We start from the raw sequence: 25,556 nt of genomic DNA on the forward strand, positions 1-25,556 counted from the left end.
ATCTAGGGGTGCTCTGGTGCTATCTAGGGGTGCTCTGGTGCTATCTAGGGGTGCTCTGGCGCACAGCGTGCCCCCGTTATTAGTGTCCGAGCGCGATGCGCGTCTGTCTGTCTGTGTGGGGGCAAATCTGGATGGTTATCAAACCAAATCCAACTGGTCGCCCTCCCTTGCGCCAGATTCTAACCACACAAGGCAAGTCTCTGCCCGACGAACCGCCCGTATCCGCTCACCTGACCTGGGGTCACACGGCACCAAACCTGATCTTCCCCGGGTCTTCCTCGCCCAGTTTTATGTTGCTTTATCAAAACAACCGTCAAAAGAACTTGCAGGTGGGCGTCCGGGTGGCATGGCGGTCAATTTCGTTGCCTACCAACACGGGGATCGCCGGTTCGAACCCCCCGGCGTTACCTCCGGCTTGGTCGGGCATCCCTACAGACACAATTGGCCGTGTCTGCGGGTGGGAAGCCGGTGTGGGTATGTGCCCTGCTGTCACTGCACTAGCGCCTCCTCTGGTCGGTCGGGGCGCCTGTTCAGGGGGGGAGGGGGAACTGGGGTGGGGGGTAGCGTGATCCCTCCACGTGCTATGTCCCCCTGGCAAAACTCCTCACTGTCAGGAGAAAAGAAGTGGCTGGTGACTCCACGTGTACCGGAGGAGGCATGTGGTAGCCTGCAGCCCTCCCAAGATCGGCAGAGGGGGTGGGGGCAATTGGCCGGATACAACTGGGGAGAAAAAGGGGGGGGGTTGCAGGTTTGAATCCATGGAGGGAACCGAGAGAAGATGTGCATGTGGATGGGCTTTGTTGTGATCCTCCACTGGGGGCTTGAAGCAGCAGCGTGATTCACCCTCAGCTGGGCCAAGTCGAGCCTGTTTGGCGGACAAGAGCGGATGAACGGAGCTTGCACCACTTCTGCCAGGTGTAAAGACAACAGCGAGCATAAGGCCCAGACGAGCTGTAAGCCATAATTAACCTGAGTCATTCCACGCACCTTATTCGACGCCTCTAGGGAGCACTGCAGATCTCCAAATGGTTCGTTTGATGGCAGCAGACACCAAGAAAAAAAACCCTGCTGTGTTTTCCGTACACTCATCGTCGGGACGGCACGGTGGCCCAGTGGTGAGCACTGTTGCCTCACAGCGAGAAGGTCGTGGGTTCGAACCCCAGGCCGTCCCAGGTCCTTTCTGTGTGGGGTGTGCATGTTCTCCCCGTGTCTGAGGTGGGTTGTCTCCGGGTGCTCCCGCCATCAAAAAGACACGCACGTTAGGGGTTAATACTCCTGCCTGTGCCCCTGAGCAAGGCAACGGGGGGGGGGGGAGAAGTGGAGTTGGTCCCCGGGCGCTGCAGCTGCCCACCGCTCCCCTACAGTAGGGTGGGTTACAGGCAGAGGACACATTCGGTGTGAAGGATACAATGACAACATGAAGTGGCTCTCCTCGTCTTCACGTCGCCGCTCCCAGGTGGAGACGAGTGGCGGGAGTGTCGCGGCACTTGGGAGGGCGATAATTAGCGCCTCTCTCTCTCTCTGGCGCGCGCGCGCTCGGCCGTTTCGAACAGCTGACATGCTTCAAAATGCGCGCGTCAAGACGCTCCCGACCCGTTTCTGGCCTCCCGTCTGGAAAAGCGAGGCTGTACAGAACATGGCAAAACGCACAGCTGAAACCCGATCCCAGACCCATGTTTCGTGTCCTCCAGCGCCGACCGCCATGATTAATGTAAATCATGTTAATGGTGGGTATTTCCAAGGCCAGTCAACATTATTACCCTTTAAGTCAAGTCAAGTCAAGCCAATCTAGCCCAATTGACACACATTTACAAATTTGCCTCAAGGGGCTTCACAGCAACACAACGCCCGGTAGCGACCAGAAATCCCCTCCGTGGAACCGGTTCCGACCCGGCTCCACACCCCCAAGCTGCAACACTGAATTCAAGTGATTAACGACGTAGACTGCACGTGATGGGTTCAGGTTCAGGTTCAGGTTGATGTCAAGACGTTGTTATTACTGGGAGGGGGGGTCTATTTTGTTCCCCACCAACACGGGGCTCGCTGGTTCGAAACCCCGTGTTACCTCCGGCTTGGTCGGGCGTCCCTATACAGTCACAACTGGCCGTATCCGCAGGAGGGAAGCTGGATGTGGGTATGTGTCCTGGTCGCTGCCACTAGCGCCTCCTCCGATCGCTCGGGGGGCGCTGTTCGGGGGGGGGGACTGGGGAGAGTAGCGTGATCCTCCCACGCGCTACATCCCCCTGGTGAAAACTCCTCACTGTCAGGTGAAAAGAAGCGGCTGGCGACTCCACATGTATGGGAGGAGGCATGTGGTAGTCTGGAGGCAGAGGGGGTGGGGCAAAGATCGGGGCGTCTCGGAAGAGTGGGGTAATTGGCCGTGTACAACTGGGGAGAAAAAGGGGGGAAATCCCCCGCCCTCCCCAAAAAAGGGCTTACCTAACACCATCCTGTCACGCATCTCCATCATGATTAATGGCGCCACGTGTGTTGCCACACCGAGTTGACGCAAATGTAAAACAGCCGAGAGGTTTCCTTGTGAAATACTTCTTCCTACTTCTTTCTATTGAAAACGAACAGCACCGCCCTTCAGAGGAGCCCCCGGCAAGACACGTGGGTACCCCCGGATCCTGGTCGTGAGAACGGATGCGTCAGTTATTTAAGGAAATACTCTGTGACTGGTGAGGAAGTACTGCTTCCTGGGTGGTGACGGATGCGCCCTTTTAAACGAACAGGGAGCAATAAATTAGCGTGTGCACCGCGCGTGTGGTTGCACGACACGAGCCGCGAGCCCCCCTTCACTGGCTTACATCTGATAATCTCACCCCTGCAAATCTCCCCGCATCAGCCTGGCACGGGGCAGTTTTGCACGTCTGGTCGTGCACGGGGGACATTAATCGGGGATCGACCCGGTGCTGGTCTAACCCGTCAGGAGTTTATACTCTGTGTGTCTGTCACAAGCTCCCGTGAGGAAGATGTAATCAGGCCATCAACATTTCCGAGCGGTTGATAAATAGAAACTTGGTGGTGGTGGGGGGGGGGGGTGAGAATATCTGATTAACTTCAAACCTGGCCCGGCTTCCACGTAATGGAAACAAAAAAAATGAAAAGGATAAAAATAACCCCATCCGTGTCTCGGGATGAATGTCATATTGCTTGTGCTGTTGATAATTGATGGTGATAATAACGCCCCCCCCACCCCCCACTCCTCTGAGCCATCCCGGTGTCTGCTCCACCTCCTCTGCCGAGGAGGCGCTAGTGCAGCGACCAGGGCACATACCCAAATCTGGCTTCCCAGCTGCATCCACGGCCAGTTGTGTCTGTAGGGACGCCCGGCCAAGCCGGAGGTGACACGGGGATTCGAACCAGCGATACCCGTGTTGGTAAGGCAACAGAATAGACCGCTATGCTACCCGGATGCCGCTGTGCACAAATTGAATGAATATATGTGTTCATATTCCTGAAATGATACAACCCCCACCCCTCACACACACACACACACACACTGTGGCAGGCAGGCCTGCAGACACTCTCACATAATTTCTCTTGTCTCTGTTTCGGCAGCTCGTTGATAGGGCTCTATAATATGTTGTTAGGGCTCTATAATATGTTGTTAGGGCTCTATAATATGTTGATAGGGCTCTATAATATGTTGTTAGGGCTCTATAATATGTTGTTAGGGCTCTATAATATTTTGTTAGGGCTCTATAATATGTTGATAGGGCTCTATAATATGTTGTTAGGGCTCTATAATGTTGTTGGGGCTCTATAATATGTTGATAGGGCTCTATAATATGTTGATAGGGCTCTATAATATGTTGTTAGGGCTCTATATTATGTTGGTAGGGCTCTGTAATATGTTGTTAGGGCTCTATAATATGTTGATAGGGCTCTATGTTGTTAGGGCTCTATAATATGTTGATAGGGCTCAATAATATGTTGTTAGGGCTCTATAATATGTTGATAGGGCTCAACAATATGTTGTTAGGGCTCTATAATATGTTGATAGGGCTCTATAATATGTTGATAGGGCTCTATAATATGTTGTTAGGGATCTATAGTATGTTGTTAGGGCTTTATAATATGTTGTTAGGGCTCTATAATATGTTGATAGGGCTCTATGATATGTTGATAGGGCTCTATGATATGTTGATAGGACTCTATAATATGTTGTTAGGACTCTATAATATGTTGATAGGGCTCTATAATATGTTGATAGGGCTCTATAATATGTTGATAGGGCTCTATAATATGTTGTTAGGGCTCTATAATATGTTGTTAAGGCTTTATAATATGTTGTTAGGGCTCTATAATATGTTGATAGGGCTTTATAATATGTTGATAGGGCTCTATAATATGTTGTTAGGGCTCTATAATATGTTGTTAGGGCTCTATAATATGTTGATAGGGCTCGATAATATGTGGCTTTATAATATGTTGTTAGGGCTCTATAATATGTTGTTAGGGCTCTATAATATGTTGTTAGGACTCTATAATATGTTGTTAGGGCTCTATAATATGTTGTTAGGGCTCTATAATATGTTGTTAGGGCTCTATAATATCTTAGGGCTTAATATACACGCAGTTTGTGGTAAGACCCGGAGCACATTGCGTGCCAACTTTCTGGTCCCCTCTGGTCTCTCCACTCCTATCCACTTCACCAGCGTGGCCCACAGAGACAGACAGAGAAATGCCAACAGAAACCCCGCTTTGTGTGCCTCCTCCCGAGCAAGCTGCGCCGGGATGACCTACATAAGTCTTGTGATGATTCAGGATGGCCGTGGAAGTGTGTGTGTGTGTGTGTGTGTGTGTGTGTGTGTGTGTGTGTGTGTGTGTGTGTGTGTGTGTGTGTGTGTGTGAAAATCTCCCACTCAAGCTTGGAATTGATCTGGGGTGCTGTGACGCAAGATGTGTGTGTGTGTGTGTGTGTGTGTGTGTGTGTGTGTGTGTGTGTGTGTGTGTGTGTGTGTGTGTGTGTGTGTGTGTGTATACATGCATGTGTGACTGGGAGGGTGAGTAGGCAGTTTGTGTATACAGGAGGGAGAGAGGTAGTTGATGTGCTTGGATGTGTGTGTGTGTGTGTGTGTGTGTGTGTGTGTGTGTGTGTGTGTGTGTGTGTGTGTGCATCTCGTATCTAGGTCTTGTTTTTCAAATAAATGACAAATGCTGTGTTGGGTGATTCTCATTTCCCACTCATCCACTTTCCCAGACACGGCAGTTCTTCCAGACGTCAGGAAACGCATCACGTACACGCCGCGGGTCCGACCCAGGCCTCCCCGTCCGGTTGCTCAACAAACTTTCCATGCGCCGTTCCCTGGTCTGTGGCATCTCACGAGCCACTTCGTCCCCCTCCCCAAGCCATCCCTCCGCCGTTTCCCCTCGTAATGTGTCATCAGGCACAGTCCGTGCGGACCGCTCCGGCCTGACCTACATCTTTCCCCCGCGGCTGGTTACGCTCGGCCGCATCACAGCCACAGATGCTGCAACCCGGACCGCGCCACACGGCGGTGCAGAAGGTGTGTGACCCTTGACCCAAAAACGAACATCTGAAACCGCTACTTCTGCAGTGCCCCGGAGCAAGGCACGTTCACCCCCCCCCGCGCGCGCCCCTCCCCCCCGCTGCGCCAGGAATCTCCTGGGCGTGGACCCGTGTGACCGCGACGTGAAGCTTTTGGCGCTGCTGGAAACGAACGCGCGCGCGCATTTAGCGACTTCCCCCGAGCAATTAACATTCCTCTTAAATGGACTGCGCCGCGTGACGTACCCCCTCTCGCTTTCAACCGCCCCTGAACGCGCGGGATCACAAGGCAGGCTGAATGTGCCCTCTGGCGCGTGTGTGGGCACGCCAGGCGCTGCGCACCTCCCGGAAACCCCCCAACGCAGCAGCCATTCCTCCAGAGCGCAACCCGGTGGAGACTCTGTGCGGGCGACCCGTCGGCCCACCCTGGCACTGCAGAACCCGGTGTATGTCCTTACGGGCGGCTCCCCGCCGTGCTTCTGTGTGTGCAGCTTGGCGTCGTAAAAACCGGTGGGCGACTTGTGCAGGTTTAACAAAGGGGAAGGAGGAGGGCAGGTCAAATGTTGCCCCCCCCCCCATTTTCACATTTTTCTCTGCAATGTAGGGTGTGCACATGAGACGTAACGCTCCAGTCGGCTGAAATGCAAACTGTTGACCTTTCGAAACCAAACCCAGAACGGTAGACTTGTTTAAAAAGTTTTAAAAGAGGGTCTCCCCCCAACTGTATCCTGCCAATTACCCCACTCTTCCGAGCCTGGTCCCTGCTCCACCCCCTTTGCCGATGAGGGGAGGGCGGCAGACAACCACATGCCTCCTCCGATACACGTGGAGTCGCCAGCCGCTCCTTTTCACCTGACAATGAGGAGTTTCACCAGGGGAACGTAGCACCTGGGAGGATCACGCTATTCCCCCCCTCCCCCTGAACAGGCGCCCCGACCGGCCAGAGGAGGACCACCACGACAGCGACCAGGACACATACCCACATCCGGCTTCCCACCCACAGGTGGGTGTGTCTGTGGGTGGGTGTTACCTCCGACCAAGCCGGAGGTAACACAGGAATTCGAACCAGCGATCCCCGTGTTGGTAGGCAACGGAGTAGACCACTACGCTACCCGGACGCCCCGCAATCGAGGCGTTTTTGCCAGCAAGTTATTCAGTTACCACAGCCCTAATGTATGGCAGCGAATCAGGGGGCAGCCCGGGAACCGTTGCCGCAGCCGGGACGTGAACCCGTATCTCCCGCACTGCGGGCGACAACGTTAACCAGTCGACTACAGGGTCCGACTCGTTAGCCAAGGGCTAACGTGCCTACTTATCCATGCACGTTACAGTATTGTTGTTGCACGGCAATCCATTTTGACATAATGTGGACCTCAGTTCAAGTCCAGCTCCTTGTTTGTGCAAACCTACTTGACGATTCATAAGCTCCGAACGTGAGCCAGTGTGCTAGCTGGTGTAACCGGTTATTTTCTTGCCCGGTGCGGGATTCGATACGGGGTGTACTGCGCCACAAGGCGACCTCACTAACCGCTCGACTGAAGGGAGCGGTCTGACCCTTTAGCCGAGCGGTTAGTGAGGTCGCCTTGTGGCGCAGTACACCTCATATCGAATCCCGCACCGGGCAAGAAAATAACCGGTTACACTGGGTTCTCCTGTGGGTTCGGCAGCACAAGTGTGCACCACACATATTTATGAGCTGACATGCCCGCGACCGCGGCAGTTTCCAGCCTGCCCTCTTCATCCCCATTCTATACCACACGCACGAGAAGGGATAAAAAAATACCCGGGCGAAAGAAAACACAACTTTAAAAAACCTGTGCCGGGTATGTGAAGTAAACACAAGTCATGTTATGAAACCACTCCTGCTTTATGTTAACAAGCATTCTGTTGTAAACCTCAAGCCACCCAGGGAGGGAGAGGTGCATTCAGATGTACGAGCAGCTTTATTTCTACTCTTCTGCCACGCCAAAATTCAAGAGTGAGAATTAAAAGGAGCATATAAATTGACCGCTTATTTTCTTGCCCGGTGCGGGATTCGATACGAGATGTACTGTGCCACAAGGCGGCATCACTGACCGCTCGGCTAAAGGCCCAGACCACCCGTTAGCTAGGGGCTAACGGGTCTTATTAGTAGTTCACATAAATAAATCGTTATAGACACGGGGGGTCAATAGCAGAACGTAGACGTGGACCGGGGGAAACGTGAAACAACAAAGTCGCCGTGTTACCGAAAATGTCAGCGCGTCGTTAGACGGACCCCGAGTTGAGCCGAGTCGCCGGGTTTGCCCTTTAACCCCCAACGCGGTCCTGGTTGACCCCGACGACCGGTCCTCCCTTTAGCGACCGCCGTTCGCCCGAGAAACCCACCCGGTTTCCGCAGACGGCGCTTGCCTCACCGCTAAGCGCGTTTTTCTGTAAAGGCCCCGAAGAGCCCGGGGGTCAGAGTTCACCCGCCGTAACCGACCGGGCTTCCACCAACCGGGCCGGCCGTGCGGGGCCAACCGGGCCGGGGAGCGCGTACCACCGTGGCGTTTTCTGCAGTAGCTTCAGATAAACAAAAAAACAAACAAAACAAAAAGTTATTAAAATCCTGCGCCGTAAAAAACACTTCTCACTAATTGTCCCTGGCAAGCCCCGCTCGGGCCCCGCTGCGTTAGAGTAAAAACATTTCGACTACTTCCCGGCCCGCCACGCCAGACCGAGCCAAGTACGTGTGTGTGATCCCCCTCTCCTGCGTTTCCTTTTTTTCTTTCCGCTGCAGCTTTAACGGCTCCAGTAAACTGGCCTCGCCACCTTCAAGGGGAGCCAGTCATGCACCTTGGAAGGATTAAGGGGCTGTTATGTTTTATGTTCGAGAGGCTAAATGGCGACGTAAACCGGCTCTTTGGGGGGGGGGGGGGGTTTGCGTGTGCATACATACCTGCCCGCATAAATGCATACACATGGCTGAAGCTTTGTTTTTTCTTTTTTTCTCTTTCTTACGCCCACAAACCCCACACCCGAATTAACCATACAATCAGCAATCAGGCACAGCAGACGCGTGGTGAGCAACACACGCACACACCCACACCCACACACACACACACTTGAATGCGCTTAACAATCCCATAAACCTCGGCATCCGTTTGAAAAACAGTCTTTGATGCCTTCCAGAGAACGTGCTGTTAATTCAACCCGAGCTCGGACACGTGAGGTGCCGCTAAACGCGTCCGAGGCCCGGGCGCCGGTAAACAACGCGAGGCCGCGCCGTCTCGAGGCAGGAGGCCGATTCCGCGCGAGGCGACGGCAGAGAAGCGTCGCGCCGCGTGGGGCTCGCGAGGGGCGAGTCGGCCCCAACACGCGGATAGCAGACAGAGAAAGCGCCTCTCGAGAGTTGTGGCGTTCGTGCTCGTCGCAAACGTTTCGCGTCACGCGCTGCGTTGTAGACCGTAGCGAGTGTTCTTTTTTTATGAATGAGCGCGCGTAGCGGGGGACGACGCCCTCGAACAAAACCACGGCAACGCTCGAACGCCTCGTCCGCCCTCGGTCAAACGAGCCAATCACAGCTAAGCGACGTAACGCGCGCGAGTCTGCGACGTAAGAAAATGTGTCGCGTACCCGACGTGCCCTGGGAGACGCAAAACGTGTCTCCCGTGACGTCAGAATCGTCGCGAGACATCTGGAGTATAAATGGGGCTTAGTAACGGCCCGCCATGTTCCGCTAACTGGCCGGGGGAAAAGAAAAACAACACCTTAGAGGACCGAATTCACAAAGAACTAGCTCTACGCTCTCAGATGGCTTGATTTGTCCGCAGAACGGAGTCTCCAATGCCATTTGAAGGAAGAGACCCCGGACCCCATGCTCCCTGATGTGGCCTGGGCATTACACGTACTCTGTAATTTGGTTCAGAAGAGCCAGAGGCCGCAGTGAAATCAAACGCGCTGGCATCGAAAAGCGAAAGTAAACCTCGGAGGACTCATCAGCGCGGTGTTTCGTCTCGGGGGCTCGCTGACGTCAGCGTTGGAAAGCCCTGACAGATGAGATCTGCGGTTTGAAGCAGGGTTGCGTAATAATTCAGCGTTACAGTACGTTTGTTGTCTTTCGCTGATATTGCATCGGGAGGAAATTGGGAAACTGCCATATCATGATAGACATTTCCTTTTTTTGGGGGGGGGGGGGCGGGGGTTTACCTCTTTTTCTCCCCAATTGTATCCAGCCAATTACCCCACTCTTCCCGGTCGCTGCTCCACCCGCCTCTGCCGACCCGGGGAGGGCTGCAGACTACCACATGCCTCCTCCCATTACACGTGGAGTCGCCGGCTGCTTCTTTTCACCTGACAGTGAGGAGTTTCGCCAGGGGGACGTAGCACGTGGGAGGATCACGCTGTTCCCCCCAGTTCTCCCTCCCCCCCAAAACAGGCGCCCCAGCCAACCAGAGGAGGCGCTAGTGCCGTGCCCAGGACACATACCCACATCAGGCTTCCCACCCGCAGACATGGCCAGTTGTGTCTGTAGCGACGGCCCGACCAAGCCGGAGGGAACACGGGGGATTCGAACCGGTGATCCCCATGTTGGTAGGCAACGGAATAGACGCTAACGCTACCTGGATGCCCCAATAGACAATTCTTGCATCTAAATGAACGAGAATAAGAATCTGCTACAATTCATCACAAAAATGAGACCCCGGGGTTTTACTTGAAAACTAGTTTTGGTCTGACCTACTTTTTCAACACTACCAGTGAAATATGATCAAGCTAGATTAGATTCTTAAACAGGGACGTTTTGGCACGTCTAAGCAGATATCATGATGTAGTATATCAATATAGTGTATAATTCTTTATGATTACCGCGGTGATGACAATACTTTCCATATTGTGCGCAGTAGTTGAGTTTCTCTTTACATTCACATTAAGACTATTTGGTTCCCTGCACTTAAATGCAGTTTTAGGGTGGGCCGTCACTTTGGTATTTCCTTGACAACTGTGTCTAGGATGAAATTGAGGGTCACTTCCAGCACTCATCTTACTTTTTATCATCCAACTTTTTTCTCTCTCTAAGAAATTAATGCCATCTTTGTTTGGAATAAATAAATGGATCCCATCTGAGTTGATCGAATGATGTTTCAAATGCTGTCCGCTGTCTCTCTCTTCTCTCTTTCTCTTCTCTTCTCTCGCTCTCTCTCTCTCAGACGAACTGCTTGGGTATCTAGACTAACAAGCGCTGCTAGGTAACAGCATGAAAACCCCAAGCGCCGCCAACACTACAACACAACACTTCCTCGATAAGATCTCTACCCCCTCCGCCTTCCCCCCCCACCCACCCCCCCCCCCCCCCCCTCTCTCTCTCTCTCTCTCTCTCTCTCTCTCTCTCTCTCTCTCTCTCTCTCTCTCTCCCCATCTCTCGCTTTCTCTCTTTATCTCTGCTCACCCTGTAAGAGACCCGATCGACCCACTAACGGGCCTCGCCAACCAACTGACAACCCCGATGCAGTTGGATCCAGATTATTCCGGTTCTCTGTGTCTCGGTCGCTGAGGGAGAGCGAGAGATGGAGAGAGAGATGAAAAGACCGAGAAAGAGAGAGAGAGAGAGAAAGATGGGTGGCTCGACTTCATCACAGTCCACATACACAAACACACACACACATGCACACATTAGGAGTTGGAGGGCAGGAGTTGTGAAGAGTTGTTTGTCATATATGGGAGGGGTCCACTAACTTCTTTCTCGCTCTCGCTCTCTCTCTCTCTGTCTCAGTATGTGAAAGCTCTGCTGTGGGGCACAGTGTACTTTACCTGTTGACAGCAATGTACTGAAAGAGGAGAGGGTAGGGGGGAGAGGTAAGGGGGATGGAAAGAAAAGGAGAGAAAAGAAGAGACAGAAGGTGAGAGAGTGAGAGCGGGAGGGAGACAGACCAGACAGACAGACAGACAGACAGACAGACAGACAGACAAAGGGAAACTGAGGCAGAAAGACTGCTCAGAGAGGAGAGAGAGAGAGATAGAGGAAACAGTGAGATATATGGGGGTGAGAATGGATAGAGAGAGAAAGAGAACGAGAAAGGGGTGAATAGTGAGAGGAAAAAAAACAGACTTGAATGAGAAGGAAACCCAAAACAAAAATGGTTTTCAATGATAAAGCATCCAATGAAAAGAGGAAGCTGGAGACAGAGAGCGATGAGGAAAGCGAAGGCAGGCTACAGCTGGCCAAAGCGAAAGAGGGGAACAAGACGAGGAAAGAGAAAAAGGAAGAGGGAGAGAGAAGAAAGAGGAAGCAAGAATAGGAGCGGTAATCAGAAAGACAGAGAAAGAGGGGGGCAGAGAGGAAAACAGAAGAAAAAGGGAGAAGAAAGAAGAGGAAGGGGGAAAGAGTATAAATAAACAAGAGTGAGAGAAATGGATGGAGAGGGAGGGTGTGGAAACCAAAATGAAGAAGTAAAGGAGAACAGAGTGAGAGAGGGAGAGCGCAAGGGAGAGAGAGAGAGAAAACAAGAGCGGTAGAAAGTGGATCTGTCCCAGGGTGGGGGTAGTGACAGGGTGGTACTATGGCGGGTCACGTCTTTGCTTGTAGAAGTGTCCCTCAACGCTCTCTGGTCCGCAATCGATGGGATTTAGATTCCCTTGCTGGTGTCATTACATCAACAGATAGTCTCCAAGAGCCTGAAATGTGTGTGTGTGTGTGTGTGTGTGTGTGTGTGTGTGTGTGTGTGTGCATGACACTGTCTGTTCATTTCTTGCGAATTGTGTATTGTCTGTATATCGATTTTAGAGAAAACCCAGTTACAAACTTTCTTATTTTATTTTATTTTTTTTACTTGCTTGTCTTATAATTAATCATGATAATAATTAATTAACTACACGCTTCAGGCCAAACACACACCTTAGCTTACTGGGGTGTCATTTAATATCCCACCACCCATAGCGGGTTATCGCTTTTATAAAATGGCTATCGCATTTTTTTTTCACCTTATAATGAGAATCCCTTGTGGTACTCATTTCATCTTTGAATGGGGAAAGAAGAGTTGTTTTGCGACAAAATATTCTCTTAACCCGGCGAGTTTTGACCCATAACAACATAATTTACCAACAACCAGCTCAATCCCAATGATGCAAGCAAACAGCAAAAAGACACAGAACGTTTCCTAAGAAAAAGGAAAGAGTGTCAGTAAGACTGGTTGAAAATAAATCAAAACCAAAACGTTTTTAGAAGTGAATTATTCTGACAGAGTGTGTGATCTTTTTCAGCGGCCGACTGAGAGAAACTTCCTGTTTATGCAAACTCACTTGGGTCACAAAACTAAATCCGATTATTCTGATATCACCAAATTAAAAATAACCAGGAATTGGGCATCCAGGTAGCGTGGCGGTCTATTCCGTTGCCTACCCACACGGGGGTCCCGGTTTGAATCCCCATGTTACCTCTGGCTTGGTCGGGTGTCCCTACAGACACAATTGGCTGTGTCAGCGGGTGGGAAGGCTGATGTGGGTATGTGCCCTGGTTGCTGCACTAGCACCTCCTCTGGGAGCTTGGGGCATCTGTTTGATGGGGAGAGGGAACTGGGGGGGGGGGTAGCGTGATCCTCCCACGCGCTACATTCTCCTGGTGAAACTCCTCACTGTCAGGTGAAAAGTAGCGGCTGGCGACTCCACATGTATCGGAGGAGGCATGTGGTAGTCTGCAGCCCTCCCCGGATCGGCAGAGGGGGTGGAGCAGCAACCGGGACGGCTTGGAAGAGTGGGGTACTTGGCCAAGTAAAATTGGGGAGAAAAAAAGGGGGGGGTAAATACAAAGAGTAGTATTTGAATTGATGGTATCTATACCTACAGTATACTGACGGTCGTATCTGTACTGCCAGTGAACTAAATTCAAAAAGAAATCCGCATGCAAAGAAAGTCTGTATGTAAATTTTTTTTTTGGTCTCGTTGTTTGCTTGCACTGTATTTGTGTTTGCACGACAGATAGCAAACACTGTTTTCCATTTGGTGGACACCTTTATCCAAAGCTCTTTACAAACATGAAGGCTGCCGATTCACTGTATTAAATCCTTCTCTAATCCAGGGGTCAAACCACACGGGTTTGGGCACTGCTTAGTGACATTATCTGACTCTGTGTGTGTGTGTGTGTGTGTGTGTGTGTGTGTGTGTGTGTGTGTGTGTTTAGACTGGCAACCTGTCCGTGGCTGGGGGTGTCACCCTGCACTTGCTGAGACAGACTTCAGCCACCTTGCCACCCTCAATGTGATTGAGCTGACAGACAGGGGGAATGGGAGAGTGAGTGAGTGAATGAATGAACGAATGAAGGCTATTTTGTTAAAGCTAGCAACAGGCTGGCAGACTATATGGCTAAAGCTAGCAACAGGCTGGCAGGCTGGTAAAATGCGTGCTCGAGTTTTAATCCCTGGGTGAAATCAATCAGTCACCAGATTTACTTATGACCCTTCTGCAGATTTAGGGCGAGGCATTAAAAATCATTTTTCGCATCTCTGATCGATGATGATGGATGAAGACATTGGCTGAGTGATTGCTGCTTGGGGGGGGGGGGGGGAAGGTAACAGACAGAGCACGCATTGTCCCAAACTGTGAAGACCTGAGGTCACTAAAAAGACACAGACCAGGAAATAAAAAGATCAAGAGCAGGATAAGCGGTTCGGAAAATGGATGGATGGATATTTTTCTCCAGAGAGGCTTACACGTGATGAGGCTCGGTGCTGCTGAGGAGGCACCGTGCACACACCTTAAAAGTATCGGGAAAGCTGCTTATCATGTTTAAAGTGAGACTCTCAATGACCAGCAGAACCGTAATAATTAACAAATGTCTAATAAAATGGTACATGACCATGGGAAGGTTATCGGTTAAATCCCCACAATAATCAATAACATTTGGGGAGAAGTCAATGGCAAACCAAAACAACTACCAAGGCTTCCCTGAGCAAGGCACTAGTATTCTCAATCAACTTTCCTACAATAAGAACAGGTAAACTATACTGTGTAGTTCACTTCCTGAAAACCTAGGGTTTAAACAACCACCCAACCAACCAACCAACCAACCATCCAGCCAACTAAACCACAAACCAACCAGTTTGTGGGTGTGTGTGTAGAGACTGAAGATGAACCCCGGTCTGGGTAAAAGCCAAGTGTGTGGCTGTATACATGTACCAGCAGGCCAACAGTAGACCCACCCTGTCCGTTGGAGTAGTAGATCCACTTCTCTTTGACTTGGGCGGGCGGCGGCGACGGTTTCTTCTGGATGGCCTTCTCCATGATGCTGCTGGGGTCCTGCCTGGGGCCCTTCTTCAGCACCCGGGAGCTGCGCTTCACACTGCACACCACGATCACCACCAGCACCAGCAGCAGCAGCAGGACGATCATCCACGGCAGGTGCTCGTTGATGTCAAAGTGCCCGTGGGTGCTTGGCCGCGGGGACCCCCTGCGCGTGGGCTTGAAGGCGCCCACAAAGCCCCCGCCTCCTCCTCCGCTACCCTGGACCCCTCCCCGACTGATTCCCACCCCAGCCCCCATCGCCTCCCCATCCTCCAGCCCTTCCATAGCCCTCTTGTTGGGGGCCGGTAGTGGGTCAGTGTTCATATGGCCGCGGTGGTGCTGGCGGGTTATCGGGTACTTGCGGACCGGAGGCGATAGAGTCCGCTGGGGATGCTGGTCCGGCTTTTGGGGCTCCGGAGGTACAGGTGTGGCAGCTCGGCTTAGGAGGAGGGCTTTCGCATGCTGGTCCTCCTCAGGACGCTGCCTTTGCCGAATGGCTGCTGACTGGCTGTAGGCGCCTGAGAGAGATAGATAGATGGGGATAGAGATAGCGAGATAGTGAGAGAGAGAGAGAGAGAGAGAGGGGGAGAGAGAGGGGGAGAGAATTTGAATTTTAAAACAACTCTTTATTCTACATGAAACAAACTAAGATTGACACATCTATTTTACAATATTTACAGAGTAACTCCTTTACATTAACACATCCAAAAAAAGAGTTCATCTTCCGTCATACAACCCCGGATCAATTCAAAGCTCAAGGCAGAGACAGAGAGAGAGAGGGGGAGAGAGAGAGAGAGAGAGAGAGAGAGAGAGAGAGAGAGAGAGAGAGAGAGAGAGAGAGAGAGAGAGAGAGAGAGAGAGATTAAGTTCAGAGGAATTAAATTCACCTACACACCAGGTTTGCATGGCCCAGACTACGGTAACAGAAGGCAGAAGGGGAGGAAATCCCAACACTTTAATCCACACGAGCAATCTGGCAGACAAACCGAACAACAAAAACACACGCTCCTCCCCCCCTCCCCCCCCGTTTTCACCTTCCTCCCACAAAAACCTCCCCAGCAGGGTTCACCGGTATTTTAGAGCGGCACCATAAGGCTGCAGGGTCACGGGGTCGTTCTCCGATGACGAGCGGACGCTGAACCCCTCACTGCACGCACGTGCCCGGGAGGTCCGCCGACGGGGAATCGCTGCGGAAATATGCGTCGGTTCAAATCTAGCGAATGTCACGCGTCAAAACCTAGTTCGGCCCTCCCACCCCTGCAGACACACAAAAGACATGCGCGTGCATGCCGACGTGCGTTCGGCCCCAGCTGTGCCCTGCGTTTAATCTCCCAGCAGATGAGCTTTGGACTGCTCAGCCCGGCGCTGGCTCCTGATTCGGGCTCCGGCAGCCGCGGAATCGAATGCAATTACATCCTCAAGTCTCCTGCACGAGTTCATTTGGGGAGGAGTGACTTGATAATGAAAAAAGAAAGGAGGAAAAGAGAGAGAAATGTGGAGGGGGGGTGGTGGTGGTGGGGGGGGGGGGGAGACAGACTTCTGAGTCAGAAGGTCAAGTGGGTAAACGCTTTATCAGCGAACAACTCTCTGTAATCTGCCGAAACGGGAAAAGGACAGCTGGGGGGAACTGTTGAAAACAAAAGAAACAAGCAAAAATAAACGAAGAAACAACAACGACGACGATGACGGCAACAGTGAACTGGGGAAACACTGGGACAAGGACGCTGTTTTCCAGACATGGGAACAAACGGTAACAGTAAATCGATCTCGGTCTCATTAAACCTCTACTGGGCAACACTACAGCGGCCTCCCAACGAACCCGGTGACTGTGTACCGCTGGTAATGAGATCGTTGTTGTATAATGGAATTATATCATAAACAGGGAGACAAACGCTTTGGGGATTGTCACCTGGATTAATGCTGATCTGCTTTATCCCGTTATCATCGGACGGATAGAGAGGTACAGCTCTGAGCCCCAAAGTCAGGTTACTGTCTCAGTAGTCCTGTCATGGGTCTTTATGACAGACAAGCTAAATTCTAAGATAGATAGATGGACAGACAGACAGATAAACAGACATTGAGATAGCTAGCTAGCTAGCTAGATAGATGGATCGGTCTTATCTAATCGTCTTGTCTAATATTTAGAATTTTATGTTGAATCCATACAGAGAAAAAAAAAGTCCCTGCTTGAAAATCTACTGCTGACAGTAGTCGAGCAGCTTTGCCAACTGTGTATGAGCCAGACTTGACTCTCCTCCTGTTCTGCTGACGGTAAAAAAAAAAAATAGATGAGCAGCGGGGCAGGAATGGTGGGATAGGTACCGCTCCCCCCCCCCACCCCCCACCCCTTCGGTCTATCTCTTTGAGGAGACGGAGTTAAATTAAATCACTTAGAAGCCAAGGATCGCATGCCAAGACAAACAGAAGTGACAGCATAATGGGCAAGGGGCGCTTTACGGGTGGTTGACTGTGAGGAGTAATGACTGACTAGACTGCTTGACTGACTGACTAACTGACTGACTGACTGGAATCAGATGTGAAAAAACTGAAAGAGGACAAGAAAAAGAGAGCGTGAGAGGTGAGGGGGCAGGTTGGAGGAAGGGGGAACAAGGGCTTGAAGTTAACTATTAACCTTTGCCCACAAGAGACCCTGCGAAAACGATGAAACGTTCATCCACATCCATTCTTGTGCTGGCTGTGAATGTTCCAATGGGCAGCCACTGTTATGACATCATCAAAAGTGGACATATTCGTCATGGTGGACATGTGCTGGCATCACGCACAGCACCCCAAGTAGACTGATTGTGTGGTCCTTCGGTAAGGTTGTACCATCCATCATCATCATCATCAGCGGTCACTCGGGGATGAGTATGACTGCCCTCCCATTGGGCCCTCAGGTGGGCACAGAGGCCGATCCTGGAGCCACATAATGGCAGGATGACTGCACGTGGCAGCTTTTTAGGTGGAGAGGCTGATGCGCTTGCAGCCACCACACGGTCCTTGGCAGGGGGTGGCCAGAGTCCAATGGCGTGGAGAACCGAAACGATTGGGGACCACCCTCTGTTGCTGCCTACATCCGCTTTCACTACCATTGTGGTCTGGAGACATCTTCCGTCAGTTCTGCCGTTGAGGTCTTTGTTGGATTGCGCTTCGTCTGGAACCTCCCCATTGACCTATTCACCTTGGGTGACCCTACCAAGAGCCAAGCTCCGGACAGCATAGCTCTCGGGATCATTGGTACACGCAAGGTTCTCCACCATGGCAAGGTGGCGCTCCAGGAGAAGTACCATCCATATGTGTTATAATGTCAATCAATATCACTTTGAGCGCTTCATTTCCTTATAGTTTCGATCACAAATATGACCTCATTAAAACACATCGTTGTGTATTTATATTGCAGGGGATGAGTTTCGTCACGTGTGTAATGTCATACCTAGTGTTATATATCCACGGTGTTGTCGTCCTGTGTTCTGTGTGGCGGACGACATGACCCCCCACAGACTACAGACAGACACGGGTCAAGTACCGAACTCGTCACACCGAGCAGGTACAAAGTTCGACCCCGGGTCAAAACCCCAATAACAACTGGTGTTGCATTACAGAGTTGACCGGGCAATTTAGAAAACGACCCCCCCCTTGTTTTCTGAAGTGAAAGTGGGAGCGAAAGATCATGGGATGACGGGAGGGAGGGAGGGAGGTACGAGAGAGGGAGAAAAGACAGAGGGGGAATGAAAGCAAGGCAGAGAGAAAGACGGAAAGAGAATGAGGAGAAAAAGAGCCGAGCCAATTTTTCCGCATTCCCACATAGAGAAAAAAAAAACGTGGTAAAGAAAGCATCAAATTGTGAGAGGGAGTAGAGAGAGAGAGAGAGAGAGAGAGAGAGAGAGAGAGAGAGAGAGAGAGAGAGAGAGAGAGAGAGAGAGAGAGATAACTATAACTCCTCCTGTCTGGAAATAGTAGCATTCCTGAGCCGCCAGTGTGTCTCCATGCCTAGAAAGAATGTCCTTCACACAATTCACACAGGAAAGGAGTGTCGGTCCGGTGGCATGGTGGCACTCTTTCTACAGTCACTGCAATTCACATAACACTTTTGTTAACGTGATGAAAATAAAAAAATTGGGAAAAGGCAACGTGAGGTATCACGAGCTCATCAGATGTATTCACATTACCATCAAAACACCATGTGTGACTTGAACTAAATCGCCCCTGAGAAACCCCCTTCTGACACCAACCCACACACCGATGCATGCTTCAATTCCATTTTAGAGCCACCCCCCCCCTCTTATGATACATTTGGGCTTCTTTTTTTGGGGGGGAGGTTCCCTCTTTTTCTCCCCAACTGTACCAGGCCAATCACCCTGCTCTCTGAGCCGTCCCTGTCGCTGCTCCCTCTGCCGAGCCGGGGAGGGCTGCAGACTACCACATGCCTCCTCTGATACATGTGGAGTCGCCAGCTGCTTCTTTTCACCTGACAGTGAGGAGTTTCTCCAGGGGGACATAGTGGGTGGGAGGATCACGCTATTCCCCCTAGTTCCCCCTCCCCCTTGAACAGGCAGACACGGCCAGTTGTGTCTGTAGGGACCCCCGACCAAGTCGGAGGTAACACGGGGATTCGAACCGGCGATCTCTGTGTTGGTAGGCAATGAACTAGACTGCTACGCTAGTTGGAAACCCACATTTTGGCTTCTTTAAGGGGCCTCAAAGGCCATTCAGGGGCGCTTATCCCCCCCAGACCCCCCAAATGCACCCTACCAAAACATATTGCGAGGCAATAATGCACAGTTGGCCTTCAATTTATAATATTATATTTTATCAATGTTAAGATGAGTTGTAACTGTAATGTAATATTAGTATAGTAGTAGTAGTAGTAGTGGTAGTAGTAGTGGTAGTAGTGTCATGTCCATCATCATATAATGCAATCTTAATGAATGTAATTATAATATGAAAACATTATAAGGGGGTTTCTTTAGACTCGTTCCTCACCACGCACCTGAAAGCTGCTTGAAGAGCAGCTCTGCTTCTGTATATGAACAGCAGGCATTGAACGAAAGGCTACCAAGCCCATTTCAGCAGCAATGTGCTAACAATAAGAGCAACAGTTCAGCTCTAATCCATTCTCAACTTCATTAAAAACCGTACTCAACTAAAACACTTTATTTTAATAAATTTATTTCTGATTTTTCCCCTTTTCTCCCAATTCAGTGGCCAATCGCTCCCTGTTTTAATTCAAACACCCGCCCTCGTACTTCATGCGTTCGCCAACTGCATCTCTCCGGCCGGCAGTCTCGAAGGAGACGCCCCGCCCCTTTCGTGACAAGGTGACTCCGGGCCGAACCACTGCTTTTTCCCCACACACACATTCATGTGACGAACACAAGCCGACTCCGCCCCCCTCCCGCAGACAGCGTTGCCAATGATTGCTGCTTCATCAAGTCCGGCAATAGTCGGATCTGACGAGACCGAGGCGCGAACCCCGGTCCCCAGCGGGCAACTGCGTCGACACAAAGCCGATGCTTAGACCGCTACACCACCGCGGACTAACTGAAACACATTGGCGCGGACGGGAATGAGACCTGAAACTGAAAAAAAAGGTAAAAAAAAAAGGAAAAGGTGCGAAGGTTGGTTATTTGTAAATTGCCTAAATAAGCTACCGGGTACCACAGGTGAAATGGTAGCGGGTCAAAGGGCTCACCTTTGTGCACCAATTCAAGCAGAGATGATGATGAGGATGATGGAGAGAAGAAGGTGTTCTGTACAAAAGCAGACGGCGCAGAGCCCAGTGGAGTTGTGAGGCGAGAGGGAGAGGAGGAGGAGGAGGAGGAAGGGCTTGTCGAAGGGGCTCCACAGATGTTGTCTGTCTCTTTGGTACCCGGCGTGAACAGGACCAACCCCTGGGCCTGGCAGTTTGTGTGGGCCCGGCATTTCAACACGCTGGACTCCACATTGGAGAACGTCCCCCGCGCGCACGGCTTACAGCGCACGTCCTCCGTCTCGCTCCCCCGCCGCTTCACCCCCATCCCCAGCGGGCACACCGAGTGGGGCCGGCACTGGCCGCCGCCCTCCCCCGAAGCGAAGCTCTCCGGGGGGCAGGCGCACACCCGGTCCTGGGTGGCCTTGCAGGGCATCTTCTCTACCATTCCTGCGGGGCACGGGGCCCGACAGCGGTGGCACTGCTGGACGCCATTCTCGCCCCGTGTGAAGGTGCCCTCGGGGCAAGGGCTGCACTCCCTCACCGCTGTGGCGGAGCAATGGAGGGACACGTAGGTGCCTGCCGGGCATTTGTCGCAGACCAGCTGGGTGCCCAGGTCAGGGTCTGTGTACTGATAGTGGCGGGGAGAGAGGAGGGGCTGGTCGGCTGGGCTGGTGGTGGTCGCGGCCCCCAGTAAGATGTCAGCAACCGCCGTGCAAAGCAGCTGAGAAAAGAAGACGGGGAGAGAGAGAGAGAGAGAGAGAGAGAGAGAGAGAGAGAGAGAGAGAGAGAGAAACCAGAAAAGTAGTATTAAGCATGACCACAACACAACATGGATGACGTTGAAAATAGTGATTATTCCCCTTTAATCATAGTGAACATCTGGAGAGGACAATATCGCCATCTGAGTCAATATGAGAAGGACATTAGGAAATGGACCACACAAATAGCCGAGTAAAGGCAACTTACGAGTAAGGCAGCAAACCGCACTTGATACAACCCATCTGGCCAGAGTCATTTCATTTACTTGCTATGAGTCATCCTACCCCTTTTAAGTTAAGAGCCCATCTGTGGGCCTGTACTGTAGTAAAAAAACAAAAAAAGTGAGCCGGCTAGTATAAAAGAAGTTTTTGTTGCTATGCAACCGCAGGAAATCAGTTAGTCACACGAGTTTCTGGCTTTTCCCTGATGCTTTTTTTTCCCCCCTTGCCTCTCACCTCTGCTGGGAAGCCAGTAGCTCAGCAGGGTTCAGCCATGCAGCACATGCATGTCTAAGGTTACACACACACACACACACACACACACACACACACACACACACACACACACACACACACACACACACACACACACACACACACTACTCTGAATCATGCCAGCTCAGCTAGCCTTGGACGTCACTTCGCGAGTGTGCCGTTAGGTTTTCCCGGTTGCCACTGGAGACAGAAGGGGTACAAAACCATTAGTCACATATTTGTTGAGCTGAAAACCTGTTGGTCAGGGCCACGGATGGTAAAAATGAATGCCCTCTTGACAAATTCAGCAAAACAATTATATGCATCACACGGCGGCTTTCAAGGGAAAATCGATGAAAAAAAAACAAAAAACAAAAAACCAGGGGCTTCTTATCAGGTGCCCCAACATTTAATACCCCCACACTCCATAGTATCAGTGATCTGACTGCATCCCAGCCAGCGGCAGCTGCCTGATAAACACTGCGGCGGAATAACAAAACCTCTGGGGTGGCTGTTGTCCCCCGTGAGGTGAGGAGCGCGTTCCCAGGGGGAGAGAGAGAGAGAGAGAGAGAGAGAGAGAGAGAGAGAGAGAGAGAGAGAGAGAGAGAGAGAGAGAGAGAGAGAGAGAGAGAGAGAGAGAGAGAGAGAGAGAGAGAGAGAGAGAGAGAGAGAGAGAGAGAGAGAGAGAGAGAGAGAGAGAGAGAGAGAGAGAGAGAGAGAGAGAGAGAAGAAAAAACAGAGCCGGAGAAGACTACGCATGCGTGTGTGCGCGCGCGCGTGGTGTTAAAGGTGGGGTTAAAGCCAGTGTGTCTATCTCATATCTTGTGTGTGTGTGTGTGTGTACACGACTCGGCGTATGTGAATAGAGATTAGCAGCTTTCCCACCGGCCGCCGGACGCGGGGACGGTGGGGGAATTTGGGGCGGGGGGCGGCGGAGGGGTGATGCCGCGCGTGGTCAGACCGGCCGGAGCTCGGCAGGTTTGAAGTGACGCACTGAGGGGAACATTCTGCTGACGGCGCGTGTGAACGCGTCTCGTTCCCCGTCCCGAGGGATGAGGCGCTGATACAACTCGCCCCGCGCCCCGCCGCAGGTGTTCAAGCCTTAAGTGATGGCCGACGTCCAGCGCCGAGCCGAGCCGAGCCACTCATTCCGCTACGAAACGGCCACGGTTCGGCATTCTTGTGGGCGCAAAGAACCGGATGCCACAGATGTGTTTACCTCTGCTAAAGAGACCCGAGACCGCGAGTCTTGGCGGCGGTGTGTCATTAAAGGCGGACCGAAACAAGTCGTCACGTTAAACGCTTCACGTCTGACCCGTTGTGTTTTGCGCCATTATCCACTTCTCCCCTCAACCGGCTCAAGCCCTGCGAGGGAGCGGTCTGGTCTTCCTTAATATTCATGAGCTGACCTTTGAGTGACAAGCCCACGCGAGGGGCGCTAGCGAGGGTGGGCGGGGTTTCATAAACCGATGATTCGGTCTCATTGGCCGTGGGTAAAATAAACGTGTCTGATGACGTCATGCGAATCAGACGACAACAACAACAAAAAAAAGATCAGCTGAGAGAAGCTCATCCGGGGGAGCTCCTTCAACAGGTGAACAAAGAAACTCCGCTGTGAATTGTTGTGGTTTCAGTAATATTTTGAACTCTTCCACGGAGGAGCGGGTTGGAATGTGAGGAACGGCTAAAAACAGTGTTTCTCAGCCCAGTCCTCAAGGACCCCCTATCCTGCAGATTGTCTTTGCAACCCTGAACAGGTGCCTGTTTGTAGTTATTCAACCAATCAGCAATGAGTTTTGTCAGACGTTGCACACCTTGCATAATTAAGTGCTGCGAGATGATTGGTCGAGTAAGTCCAAGCAGGGCTACCTATGCAGGGTTACAATGGAAATCTGCAGGATAGGGGGTCCTTGAGGACTGGGCTGAGAAACACTGCTGCAGCTGACGGCGCAGGGTACAAACGCTACGTTTTCCATATTACGGAGAAGTTGGCCGTCCGCTCGAGTCGCCTGTTGTATTTATATAAGAGCCCCCTCTGTGAACGAACGCGCGTGCTCTCGACATGCTAATCATAATTGCGTTGCGTCATTCAACTCAATGCGTCTATTCACAGGAATGGGCAAACCGCGAGCCTGGACAGGGGGGGCAGCAGGAGGGGACTACTCCCTGGAATGAAGTACAAACCTTCTTCTTCTTCTTATTCTTCTTCTTACAGGAAGACTGCTCTCAGGCTAGAAACAATCTGAGTGTACAATTAAAGTAGCAGGTTTGGTTTTAACTCAAAAATTCGGAAATAAAACAAATATTTGAATCACTTGTGTCCGGCGCGTGCCCCACGGGTTGCCGAGTAGCTTCGTTGGACGCGGGGCTGAAGTTTGATGGATCGCCGAGTTAGTTTGCACGTACAGAGACCAACAACCTAATGGTGATGTAGTGCGAGCCTCACCCCCCCTTTTCCCCCCTTCCCCAATTGTACCTGGCCAATCACCCCGCTCTCTTGAGCCTTCCCGGTCGCTGCTCCACCCCCTCTGCCGGGGATCCGGGCAGGGCTGCGGACTACCACATGCCTCCTCCGATACATGTGGAGTCACCAGCCGCTTCTTTTCACCGGACAGTGAGGAGTTTCACCAGGGGGGACGTAGCACGTGGGAGGATCACGCTACCCCCCCCCCCCCCCAACAGGCGCTCCGACCAACCAGAGGCGTCCAGGACACACACCCACCCGTCTGTAGGGACGCCCGACCAAGCCGGAGGTAACACTGGGACTCGGACCGGCAATCCCCGTGTTGGTAGGATCCTGGCTTTAAATGTACATTTCAAAGTAGTGTAGCGAATTCGGGGGGGGGACAACGCAACCACAGGAACTGCCGCGGCCGGGAAGCGAACCCGTATCGCCCGCACCGCAGGAGGCATCGCTAACCGCTCGACTAAAGGGTCAGACCCGCGAGCCAGCGGCCAGCGTGTCTTCTTATCCAATCACGTTACAGTAGACTCGGGGGAGTGTCTAAGAAGGGGTGCAGAGGAGTCCGAGAGGATCTGCATGGCAACGAATGCGTTGCTCGCGAGGGAGCGCAGAGATTTAGGTAACGGCGCGTCGGCGCAGAGCTGACCTGCGAGTCAGCCAATGAACAGGTGCGCCCTGCGCAGCGGTAACGCGTTACATGCGGCACTACCGACGAACCATTTCCGCCCCGGTATGAGAAAGTCTTCAGCACAGCTCGACGGACGCGGGTGTGGACTGTGGCGGGGGATTTTAAATAAAGGCGGCATGCGATATCTCGTTAGATGTATCACCGCAGGGTCCGGCTTAAACCCGATACGCTCCATTATCTGCGTCTCGGACGCAGTCGTGGGGCAGCCATCTTGGGACACCGTGTAACTTGAGAGCATCAGATAAGGAGATGGACGCGACAAGATGAGTGAAAGCTGGGCCCACACACACACACACACACACACACACACACACACACACACACATCTTCAGCCACAGACCTAACACATTTGTCTTGTTTTTTCCCCTCTCTGGCTTGCGATAAAGCTCTGCGGAGTACAGAGTGTCCCCGGCAACCCGGGTCTGGCTCCATCGCAGATGTTTTGTTGGCTAGAAGAGGAAATGGCTGCGACTGGTGCCATTCAGTGTGTGTGATAGAGGACCTGTGGTGAGCCGATGGCTGCAAGATAGATGCTGGTCTCTGGCAAAAGGGGGTGTGTTGAGGGTATGTGTTCAGTGGGGGGGGGGGTGTCGTATGTGTGTGTGTGTGTGCCATGTTTTTCTATCCTAATGGGGACATTTGGTCCCCATTAGGATAGAAAAACCAGAAACCACCTAACTTGTGGGGCCATTTTATGGGGCCCCACAAGTAAAAGGGTGTATTTTAGG

The 25,556-nt window shown here is 51.8% G+C and overlaps 1 protein-coding gene across 1 annotated transcript in view; it reads right to left on the reverse strand.

Annotated features, from left to right (window-relative positions):
* The window catches only part of tnfrsf21 (tumor necrosis factor receptor superfamily, member 21), a 37,031-nt gene that overhangs the window by 4,520 nt on the left and 6,955 nt on the right, over positions 1-25,556 (reverse strand). The window contains exons 2-3 of the mRNA XM_056294214.1: positions 20,445-21,165; positions 14,671-15,270 (exon numbers count right to left, since the gene is read on the reverse strand). Coding sequence (XP_056150189.1) covers positions 14,671-15,270; positions 20,445-21,165 — 1,321 coding nt within the window. The remainder of the gene's footprint in view (positions 1-14,670; positions 15,271-20,444; positions 21,166-25,556) is intronic.

This window comes from Lampris incognitus, chromosome 15 (assembly GCF_029633865.1).
Source record: "Lampris incognitus isolate fLamInc1 chromosome 15, fLamInc1.hap2, whole genome shotgun sequence".
NCBI lineage: Eukaryota > Metazoa > Chordata > Actinopteri > Lampriformes > Lampridae > Lampris > Lampris incognitus.